General features: G+C 43.2%; 1 protein-coding gene across 1 annotated transcript; it reads left to right on the top strand.

The window, feature by feature from the left end:
* Positions 1–3,218: 3,218 nt before the first annotated feature.
* On the top strand, positions 3,219–9,031 carry hic2 (hypermethylated in cancer 2; the record flags this gene model as incomplete). The annotated part of the gene is made up of 2 exons (XM_083670184.1): positions 3,219–3,437; positions 3,567–9,031. The coding sequence occupies 2 exons, from the start codon at positions 3,219–3,221 to the stop codon at positions 5,070–5,072; spliced, it is 1,725 nt and encodes a 574-aa protein (XP_083526310.1). The 3' UTR covers positions 5,073–9,031.
* Between the last annotated feature and the right edge of the window lie 3,456 nt (positions 9,032–12,487).

A 12,487-nucleotide genomic window follows, 5' to 3' on the forward strand; every position in this document is an offset into this window, starting at 1 on the left:
CAGTATTGAATGTAGTAATTACACTCTTGTGCAATTCACAAACACCATCATGTTTTTAGTGGGATTGCTGTGTTTGCAAACACTGGGGATCAATTTGGGTTAATTTGGCTAATGGTGGCTCACCAGGATAATTCCCATAGCAAATAATTCTTAACCTGCTCTAGGCGGGATAGAGATTAACTCTGATTCGATTCTTCGGTTAGTAGAGAAGCATTCAAAGTATCAACATTGAAATCCTGTAGGTCTGCATTAAATCAATTAATGGGATATTCTGTGGTGTCACTAATCAAAATATTAAAAGAAGATTGAATACAGAATGAAAAATGAGACAATGATAGTTTATTACAGATTTAAGAAATAATTTGTATTTGTAACCATGGCAACAGTGCATTTTGGCATATGTAAGACATGTTTTAGGGCTGGACTGGGGGAAAAGCCTGCAGTGCACACCCTATCTCTCCAGGACCAGGGTTAGTGACCTCTAGTTTGATGAAGATATTTGGCTTTTTGGCCTTTTATCCTACAGTTGTTCTGTACGCATCACTAAATACTAGTTCATTTTGGATTAACAGTATTCTCTGTTTTATCAGAGCCCCAAGCTGCTTTGTGTAGGGTACCTAATACATATAGCCTAATACCAGTCAGGCTAGATTACAAAGTCATGTGACCCTCAACCAGTGGCTTGGCCTACAGTATCCAGCTGCAGGCCTGGATATTGGCCTGGGAAGGCATAATGGCCCCTGACTGTGTACAGGCTAGGCCTACTGCTTTGGTTTTATGGCCTCTGTCTGGGGGATGAGGATGATCACTGGAAACCAGGACAAGGGCTAGAATTAGAGATTGAACTCAGCTAATCGATAGATGATCATTATAAATCATTATAAATTCCTGACATGATTCATAAATGTAAGACCCACTCCAAAAAACGGAACTTATTTACAATAAATAACAGATTTGTACTCCTGGAGTAAATGATGTGAATATAATGCTACCATTTGTCATTGTTCTCACTCTTCTGCTGTCTCTGTCTCCGCCCCTACATAGCGTTGCTTATATACTGTGATCACATTGCATACATACGGTACGCCTACAGGATTTATATTTAAGTGTTGTACAAGAGCTTGTTTTGTTCCATGCCTGACAGTAATCTATACCAGCCCATTAAGATCCCCATGGCATGGAGAGCTTGTTTGCACTTGTACTCTATAGCCAGACCTGTTGACCTGGTTGTTTATAGATCCAAACCCTGCACTTTACCTTCAGAAGATTTCATTAAGCAGTTTTCTTATCACCCCTTGCTACGTTTTTTTTCTACATACCTTTATTAAATAACCCAGATACTTGAGCATCTTTACTCCTTAGCACTGATCATTTGTATGAAGGGGGAAGGAAAAAGGTCCCCTTTGAAGGCAGAGAAGACTAAAAGGGATTCCACCTTTTATTACAGCCTTCGTTGTCCTTTGTGTCACACATGTTCTTTATAGTTTACTGTCTAACTTGTTGATCTTAGCTTTGTGAAATAACTCTCCAGACAGTCAGATCAAGGCCAGTTGTATTTCATCAAGTGATGAGACGGTGCTGTTTGAGGCAGGGTAGAGGGGGGCCTGCAAACCCATAAAAAGATCCATAGTGTCTTATCAACCCGAGTGTGCAGCCCTCAGATAGATAGATTGCTCAAACGTTTCTTTGTGTATTTTTGGCTGAGTGGGTTTTGTGTGATACTGTATCGATGTATGGCAAAACAGATGTGGTTCATTCTTATCAGCAGAGGTATTGCTAACTCTGTACCGTCCTAGACTAATGCTAAAAATACACAAGGGTGGTGCCACTGCCATATCTTGCTACTGTTACGGGACCAAATGTAGAACACCTTGTTGGAAATGGGATGGGTGGAGAATCGTTCCACAGTTTCTGGAGGAGCGCAGTAATTAAAACTACTGTAGGCTTATACGTCTTTATTTGTTTATGATTTACCCAGTTATGTTGTCTGACATGGTTATTGAGTTAGGCTAAACAATTCCCCATAATTACCGTCTATAGACACAGCCCATCCCTCTCTCTGTAGATGGGAGAGCATAGACAAACCCTATTTAACATGACCGTATAGACATGGCATGACTTGGCGTGTTTCCATGTGCCTGTATGTCATTGTAAAAGACAAGCATTAAACAAACTAATTGCATATGCTCTGTTGGCAGTTAAAATGTTAGATATAATAAAGAACACACACCCCAGTAAGTGAGGTGTTTCTGACAAACGGGAAAAGTGAGACTTTAAAGGTCATTGAAAAGGTTGCACAGTTGACATATACTGTACCCTGTCTAATTTGTTCTATTTATAGCTGATCAGAAGCAGCCAGTCATTACTGGGAGTGTAGATAGTACAGTGGAGCTGGGTTCAGACTGAATGGAGCTGGCTGGTGTGATAATGAAGGGATAACTATCAGTGGTACGTTCTCTCTTTTCCCAGAATCTAACAGTGCCAAATGAGATATAACAGGCCAGGGTGGAGTAATTCCTTCTATTTTTTTGTTTCATAAATATTATGTGGTGGTCATAATTTGTTCATATAGAATTTTTAGAAGTTTGAGTTAAGTTGACTAGTTTTAAGAGTGACATTCTGCAGTATTTTTCTTTTCAACATGTTTTGTTTGAGAATGCACACATTTTCTCCATTCCAAGCAATACTTTCCATGGAGAAACACTTCATTTATGACTGATAACGATAAGTTTCCACACTACTTCAAAACAATCTACCATCAAGGAATTGATCTGCTGTGTCAGGGTTTCCTCCTGCTAGTATTGTGTGTCTGATGTATTGCAAGTCTGTAACCTACTCAGGCTAATGAGTAATTCTGGGCATTGCAGGAATTTTAACTGCATGTTGGGGCCTGCTGGAGCCAGTTTTCCCAGTTGTGTGTGTTTGTGTGTGTGGGTGTCACCCACCCACCCCTGCCCAGGGGTGCATCTCATCAGTCTAAAGTGGTGTCTTTTCTTTGTTTCCTCTCCTTCATCTGCACTGAATATAAAACGCAGAATGTATTATTGTTTTTAAATCTACTTTTTATATTGCATAATCAGTGTTTAGATGAGTCTGAGCATTTGTGGTTGGATTTCTTTGAGCTATCAATTACATCAATCCCCTCTCTCTTCATCTCTCCCCCCATTGTCCCTCTTTCTCTCACAGGTTTGTGAACCAAAAAAAAAAAAGTGTTTGAGATGGAACAGCCAAATTATGCTGGGCAGCTGTTGCTCCAGCTGAACCAGCAGCGAGCCAAAGGTTACCTGTGTGATGTCATGGTTGTTGTGGGGAATGCTCTGTTCCGTGCCCACAAGAACATCCTGGCAGCCAGCAGCGTCTACTTCAAATCCCTAGTCCTCCACGACAACCTCATCACCCTGGACACAGAGATGGTGAACCCCTCTGTGTTCCGACAGGTGAGCAATCTGACCAGTACCTTCTAAAGCAAGTATTTGACCACTTCCATGTCTCCTTTCTCCAATACAAACTTCCCATTTGGACATTGAATATTTAAGGTCGTCTCTGTCCTTCCCTCTCTTCTCTAGGTGCTAGACTTCATCTACACGGGACGTATGCCAAACTCTAACCCTGTCAGCGATCACAGTTTCTCTGCCCTCCTCACGGCAGCATCTTACCTCCAGCTGCCTGACCTGGCTGCTCTCTGTCGTAGGAGACTCAAACACAACGGGAGGACCCCTTCCAGCACCAGCAAGACCCCCTCCTCCACCACCTCATCAACCCCTAATGGACGTATCACTCGTCCTCAACGCCTCTCCTCCACCCCCTTCAGAGTCAATAACAACCACCACTCAGGGTCCAGGGAAGCAGAGAGAAACAAGTGCCAGAGACAGGAGGGCTGTCTGAGGGAGGATCTGTCCGAGGAGGAGGTGATTGTCTCGGGTTCACAGTGTGTCTCTCTAAGCCCCTCTGGAGGAGGTGGGCTCAATAATGGTCTGGAGATGGGGCTTGGTCTGGGGCTGGACTTGTCCAAGAAGAGTCCGTCAGGCAGCACAGCTACAGAGGAGGTGAGTCCTAGCAGCCTACCTCAGAGCTCCCCTCACTCCGACTTCGACGATACACCCACTCCCCCCACCACTGCTAACTCTAACTCAGGCAAAGAGCCCTCTGAGCCAGGGGAGGTCCAGGGACAGCCTCCAAAGACCACCACAGACCCCCAGCAAAGGGCCCCTCGCAAGAGGCCCAGGCCCAGGAACGAGGGCTTCAAGGTGGGTGAAGGGAGAGAGTTGCCCAACGGTCGGAGGAAGAAACAGGGAGAGGTAGCAGGAGAGCTGACACCCAGGGGGGACAGTGTGAGCCCAGAGCTGGACGATGGAGAGGGGAATGGAGACAGAGATGGGGTCCTGGAAAATGGCCTGGAACAGAGTGAGGAGAGCGGGCAGAGCGAGAGCGAGGGAGGGGGGCGAAATGGAAAGGGAAACAACAACTACATCTATCGCCAGCCCCAGCAGGGGTTTGAACCAGCCCTGGGGGACAACCTGTATGTGTGTATCCCCTGTGGCAAGGGATTCCCCAGCTCAGAGCAGCTCAATGCACATGTGGACACACACACAGAGGATGAGCTCTATATCAAAGATGAGGAAGAAGAGGAGGAGGAAGGTGTGTACCCAAAGGACGAAGACCCTGACGCAGACCCTGAGAATCTGACATCACCATTGAAGGAAAAGGAACCGGATGCAGGCGACTCCCCACCTCGCCACATCTGCACCGTCTGCAATAAGAGCTACAAGGACCTGGCGTCTCTAAGGCAACACGAGAAGAGCCACTGGCTAACCAGACCCCATCCCTGTAACATCTGTGGGAAGCTGTTCACCCAGCGAGGCACCATGACGCGCCACATGCGCAGCCACTTGGGTCTCAAGCCGTATGCCTGCGAGGAATGCGGCATGCGCTTCACACGCCAGTACCGGCTGGCGGAGCACATGCGTGTTCACTCAGGAGAGAAGCCCTATGAATGTCAGCTGTGCAGCGGGAAGTTCACCCAGCAACGCAACCTCCTCGCCCACCTGAAAATGCACACATCGCCCCCCTAAAGACACACCTGAGTGATTACAAACCAATACCTCACTGGGCATCCAGATTACCTCATCTTCAGAAGGGCCCTGTACCTTCACCTTCCGAAACTCACCTGAATGCACATAGAGCCAACCTCATACACTTATGTATGCATACCTCATTCATGACCTGAGGATGCATCTCACCGGCATGAACTCCCACCCTCTACCTCCCCTCCCCCATACACTATGGATGTATCTCATTTACACAAAGCAAACCTCAAAACTCACCTGTGTACCAGGGGAGGCTGGTGGAGGTTGAAGTTGGAGGATGGGCTCATTGTAATGCATTGAATGGAATGGTGTGTTTGATACCATTCCTCATTTCGTTCCATGCATTACAATGAACCCTGTCTTCCAATTTCTACCTTCACCAGCTTGCACTGCTGTGTACATACAGTATACCTCACTCTGGAAATCCACCTACGCATTCCCTCAGGTAAAGCCAAAGACATGTTGTTGTTGAAGATGTTGTTGCTGTGAGTGTTCACCTCCTTCTCTTTCTGACTGCTGTGAGAAAGATTATCTACCAAACGGCAAGGATTACCTCTTCATTCTCAAAAATGGCTGTGAAGATGAATTGAGGTCATGAAGTACAAACTATAGCCTGTAAGACCTGACCTCATGATGATTATTTGATTTAGATATGAAACCCAAGTTACCTGTCTACAGTAAAGACTTTTTCTGACGGTCTTAAAGACGGTGTTTTCCGACATTCTAAATGATGTCACTGTAGCAATTACAGTGGTGTTTGATGATAGCTTTTTGCATCCTACCAAACTTCTCCCAGGGTTTCTGTCCGATGCCTTGGTTAATCGAGCTGTAGCTAGACAACAGGGTAGCTAGCTTCAACTCTAACCTCATTTCTGAGTCTTGACATTATACATATATTCATTCTTCTTTGGGTGGCTCCTTGGGTTTGTTCCGTTTCTGTTAGTCAGTTAAAGAGTTGCTTAGGAGTTGCGTTGTGTTTTGTGTCTTGAGTTTTCCCAACTTTTAAATGCAAGTCTATTGGCACAAGTAGTCTTGTCACACTGCTACCTCATAATTGCTCTAAGGAACAAAATAGATTGATACGAGTCTTGGACTGGACTCTCACAATATATATTAAGTTTAAAATGTGGGGTTTCATAGTTCGAACCTTAATTTTATCCTCAAAGTCTTAATGCTACATTTGACAAAGATTCTTGTTTGAGAGAAGAAAAAAGCTTTTGGATAAATATCTAAGGTGAAGTAGAGAAGCTGTTGGTAATGTTAGTGATATCCAAAGATAGAATGAATGTCTAGGAGAGAACAGCAAACAAAAAAGCTTAAAGATCACAACCAAAGTGAATGAGAATGTAGTATCACCAATGATTTACCCCCTCTGAATATACTTAGTTACACACACACACACAACGATGTGGTGCAATTTCCAAATGTTCATTTGACCAATGACTGTTGTAGTGTCGTTTGTGAAGCCTCTGCTGATTTGTGCACTAGAAGCTTTCAATATATAATATGTTGGCCACTTAAATTCTCCTTTACTCTCTCCTCAGAAGGACTAAATATGAATATCTGCCTGCAGGCATTTAGAATGAAAGACTCCCCCTGGTTTCCCATGTAGATTGGAACTAACCATTGATTTTGCAGGGGGCAATATGAACATTTTATCCTGGTATAAACCTCAATGAAAAAGGTCTCCTCCAATCCATTCCACCACTTCCTGTGCTGATTTTATTGCTGTCAGGGGCCACATGTGGCTGAGTTAGGGAGGGGGGTTAAGGAACCGCCTCAGACCAATGTATATGTAGTACAGGCCACTCATTACATCTCGTAGCCTCAGTGCCATAGTAACAAATAGTGGAATGAGGAATGGAAGCATACAATGACAACTTTCAACTCAGGAACATTAATGTCAGGGTCGGATCTAATGGCAATACCAGCACTTAACAGTTCTACTGGAAAGCAAACCCCCCCCCCTCTGCTCACTTGGTACAGGCATTTAGAATGTAAATTGATAACAAGATGAAAGTGATGGCGGAGGGAGGGAGTGAAAAAAACGATTATTCTCCTACTCTGAGACAGATGGTTAAATCACCATGGAGATTTGGAAACTTGACACGCTTTTTTCTTTTCTTTTTCTTTTTTAGAGGTGGAGGGTGATGATCCTGTTTCTAATGGTAGAGGTGTTAGAATTAAGACTTGATTGATTACTTCTTGAATGTTTAACTGAATAAATAGCCGCGCATGCATTGTATAAAAAATATGAGCTTGTTCCAAATCTACAGTCTATTTTCTAAACCAAAGCACATATTGAATTATTGACAGCTGTGTGATGTAAAGATGCATTTGTGTATGTATTTGATCTCATTGTTTACATAAACTCTAACAGTCAAACCTCAGGCAAGGAGGGGCCAGTTTGAGTATAGCTAGGTACTTCTCCATAGTTGTCCATATCTACAACAGTATTGTTTGCATGTATTGTTAAGGCTGTAGAAATTAGTGGTATGTTTTTTTAAATTACTTCAAAAGGAAAAGCTTTTGATACCTGCTCAGTTGTTGATTTGTGACCAACCAAATAGTTTGCATTATAGGACACAGTGGAGACAAGTTTATACTAAATGGAAACAAATAGAGTATATGAAATATTACCTCAAAGAAATAAAACAGTCAGGGACTTTGTTATATTTGTCTCTCTTACCAGATGCTCACTGATTTTATATATTTCTGTCTCTGTGTTTTTGAATAAAGCTCAGACTGGCCTTTCTTCATACACAGTTGTTGCTAACACTTACTGACAGTGTTCACTTTTATATAAAATGTCTATTGATGAATGTATTTTTATTTGTTTGATCCTGTATACATGAGAATCCTCAGTGGACAATACAAAGATGCTATCAGAAATGTCGTTACTTAGAGATGACGCAAACCATTAAAGTAATAGTTCACCACAAACTCAATCGTTGTCAGTAATGATGAGCCCCAATTAGGTCTGAAGTTATAGAGTAGATCCAAAAAAATAGGAAGATTGGCGCCATAGACTGCTGAGCTAGAAGATTATTCCTAATGCATATACATCGATACACGATAGATAATGACTATTTAAGTGTTTTGGGTGAACTATCCCTTTAAAACATAGCCATAAACCATGTCAACCTGTCATATTGGAGACATGAGGAATGTTAATTTGACATGTCTTTTTCTAAGATTCTTACCTCACCCAAAGCATGTATAATACAATTGTATCAGAAACAAATGAGATGTTCTTATTATTGTTATTTGTATAGTCTGTCTTTTTTGAGATCACAGCTGTGATCGTTGTCGTGTGTATGCCTACGGTATGTCCATCCGTATGGGACCATTTACTCTTGTTACAGATTCCAGTTGCATTGTGTTCTACAGAAAACGATGGTGTTGTCAGAGCAATGTTTGGTTCAAGGCTGTCATTTCTTATTTGAAGCATGTCTTATCTTATCTTCCTACTTGATACCCTGCAAAAAGGTCTTCTGAGAGAGAGGAGTTTATCATTACAGCAGAATTATGTAGTTTGTCAAGCAATAGCTTTTTTTGGGGTGTGTGTGAAAGTGATTATTTCCAGTTTCATTATATCGTTAACTCAAAGTTAGTAATTAGTAACTGAAGCGAAAGTCCTTATCTTTGATATGCTTAGTGACAAATAGACTTAAGCTCACCAAACAAAACCAATATATACCAAATCAAAGGCTATTTATAGCCTTTCTCATTAATAGGTCTGTGGGTCTACATCACTATTTGTATTCTCTGTATTCGTGTGTCCATGATGTAAAGTTCCTTTGATGTTGCCCAGGACTGAGATACATCAAGCATGTGATTCTCTTCGTGCCATGTGTTTTAACACAATGTAAAGAGGCCGAATCATCTGAGTGCACTCGTCAACAAACAGTCTTAATGTACAGACAGGGGAAAGTTTGTAATTTTAGGTCATTTTCATTAAAACTTGATTGGAAAGAAAATGTATTATTTGTGTACTTCTCTGGCGTTCTGTTGTCGTGTTTATTTTTAATAACACATTCCACCATGAAAAGTTAATTGGAGATATACCCTCACTGGCCACTTTATTAGGTACACCTGTTCAACTGCTTAATGCAAATATCTAATCAGCCAATCACATGGCAGCAACTCAATGCATTTAGGCATGTAGACATGGTCAAGACAACCTGCTGAAGTTCAAACCGAGCATCAGAATGGGGAAGAAAGGTGATTTAAGTGACTTTGAACATGGCATGGTTGTTGGTGCCATACGGGCTGGTTTGAGTATTTCAGAAACTGCTGATCTACTGGGATTTTCACGTACAACCATCTCTAGGGTTTACAGAGAATGGTCAGAAAAAGAGAAAATATCCAGTGAGCAGCCGTTCTCTGGGCGAAAATGCCTTGTTGATGCCAGAGGTCAGAGGAGAATGGCCAGACTGGTTCGAGATGATAGAAAGGCAACAGTAACTCAAATAACCACTTGTTACAACCAAGGTATGCAGAAGACCATCTCTGAACGCACAACACATCAAACCTTGAAGCAGATGGGCTACAGCAGCAGAAGACCACACCGGGTGCCACTCCTGTCAGCTAAGAACAGGAAACTGAGGCTACAATTCGCACAGGCTCACCAAAATTGGACAATAGAAGATTGGAAAAACATTGCCTGGTCTGATGAGTCTCGATTTCTGCTGCGACATTCAGATGGTAGGGTCAGAATTTGGCGTAAACAACATGAAAGCATGGATCCATCCTGCCTTGTATCAACGGTTCAGGCTGGTTCCAGCACCTAGTTGAATCTACGGCACAAAGAATTAAGGCAGTTCTGAAGGCAAAAGGGGGTACAACCCAGTATTCGCAAGGTGTACCTAATAAAGTGGCTGGTGAGTGTACATTGTTATCAGTAAATAGTTGTCCTAAGCTGTGGTAGTACTTCTGGCCTTCAACCTTTAAGGCAAACCTATTGGAAAGGTAGTAGGATACAGGCCTGTAATCCACTTCTTCTACGAAGCTGTGTGTGTGGCACCTGGGTGAACAGAGGGAGGAGTCCTGGCGGTTCGTCGTGACTGTGGAGATCGTTCACTGGTCAGCAGTTATTACTCTGCTGGTGAGTGGGCTAGGGGGGAGGGCAGGGGAGGGGTTCAGACTGGGGGCCCCCTGTCCCATCTGGGCAATGTGGGGTGAGGGGAATAGAAAGGCAGGGAACAACGTCTGCCATCTGCAGGAGTGTCTATTGTGCCCAAGTCAAAGGCGCTCCCTCTACTCAGTCTTGTTCTATCTTGCATTGTAATTCTCTCTCTCTCTCTCTCTCTCTCTCTCTCTCTCCCTCTCTCTCTCTTAGTTTAGTAATCACGAGGGTGAGGACATAAGGAAAGTAAGACATGGTATAATCATATTGGAACAAAGAGATATTGTGTTCACCATTCAGACCTGGCCCCCCTCTCCAAGTTTGGAGAAGAAATTATAATTTGAACATAGCCTGTGTGTGTATTGGGGAGATCGCTGTGGGATGAAGGCATTGCTCGTCAGGCTACACACACACACACACACACACACATAGACGCAGACTTTACCCCTCGGGGAACAGGGCGGCTGGCATTTTTACTGCCATCTCTTCAGGCCGTTGATAATGTTGGGGCCATTAAGCCCCTCCCCTTGTGGTGTCACATGCCAGTTGACCCTTAAAGAGGTCAGGGTCCAACACAATAGGCTGCATTTTGATTCTAACCCCACCACCCTCCTTCCCTCCTTTCATTCACCCGTCTACAAGCCATAGCCTATAGACGGCATGTCTGAAGGCACATCTGTGGGGAAGAACCATGCCCAAATATGGCAAAGGAAATGTAATTGGATGCATTTCAATTTATAGGCCGTCATGAGTGGATTTGCATTTTAGAAGGGGTGGTCCTAACTCCAGAAATGAGTTTTTCCAACCTTGTCTTTGTTTTGGTCTGAAGAGTCCTGTTCAAAGAATTGTTCAAGCTTGTATCTGTATGAGGCTGTAAAGAAGGGTGCCTAAAAAACATTTTTTTCCTTCCTTGAAGAAATCACTGTTTTGCTTGAATACACTAAAATGGTCTTTTTTTCCTGAAATATTAATGCCACACATAAATATGATTCCAAAGGAGTAGTACTGATATTGGGCACAAAGGGGGGGGTGAGCCTTGAACCCTACAGCTGTCATGTAGATTGATGTAGATTGAAAGGGCTTCCCTACTCTTCTGAATACCCCCTCCTCTGTACCCGCTGCCCCAGTCTGGGCCCGCCACAAAAGGACAAAGGGGGTTGGGCATTTAGGATGGGTAGGATTGGTGGAGGGACTCAGTGGGCAACAAAAGGATGGAGAGAGAGAGAGAGACCAGATGCAAACTCGGACAAACTGACATCTGCTGCTCTCTTACTTTTTATGCTAATGTGGATATGTAGACACAGTTACAGCAAATTATCTACCAGATGAGGTTGTTTTAATGTTTAGTCTGGCTAACTACATTTGTTATTAAACCTTATAAAGGATGTCCTTGACCTTGTAATACGCTTACAAATAGGGGAGGATAAATGAAGTAGCTTATAGTGATGTAGAAAATATAACCAATGGGTCACTAATTCAGCGCTAAGATGAGCCAGAGAGCTGAGGGTTCCATGTAAAGAGCATGACACTGACACTAAGGGCCCAGGCAACGGACCGAGGTGGTGTCAGGTGAAGTAGATAGAGAGGGGGGGGCCACCGTCATGTCTTTATCCTTGCCGTGCTGTTGTGATCCCAGATGTGCTGTAGTCATCAAGCATAACCACACGACACGAGAAGCTGTAGACATACCTGCCCCTTATGAGGTAACTGGCAAAAGGGGCTTACGTGTGGCGATGAGACCATCTTCTAATTTGTTCTTCAAGGAACTCTTCAATCTGTACTGTGAATCTCTCGTGGGCTGCAATGCATAAGCACAGAGGAGGAGTTGGATGAGGTAGAGGTGGAGAAGGTAGAGGAGATTGAGGAGAAAAATGAGTTGGATGAGGTAGAGGTGGAGGGATAGAAGGGTTAGAGGGAAAGTAAAATGTTGATGAAATACTGATGAAAATGAAAGAATGGAAAACAAATAAGTTCAGGTGTCAAAACATTTGTTTGTGGTTGTCTCTTTTGATCTTCAGTGATGCCCAGGGACATATGAAGTATACTTCAGGAGGAGGTGGTGTTATCCATTGATTGGATTGATATTATCCATCTATCCAGTCTTTTGTATAGCCTACAGAATGATATGCTCTCTGCCAATATACACTCACCTTCTCATGGTGGAGGTGGTGTAATGGTGTGGGGAATGTGGTAGAACAGGAGATTCAAAGCTTCAAAGTGCACCTGAAAAATCTGCAGGAATTGTGTGATGTCATCATAGACCAGAATCTCA

The sequence above is a fragment of the Argentina silus genome (assembly GCF_951799395.1).
Source record: "Argentina silus genome assembly, chromosome: 5".
Classification (NCBI taxonomy): Eukaryota; Metazoa; Chordata; class Actinopteri; order Argentiniformes; family Argentinidae; genus Argentina; species Argentina silus.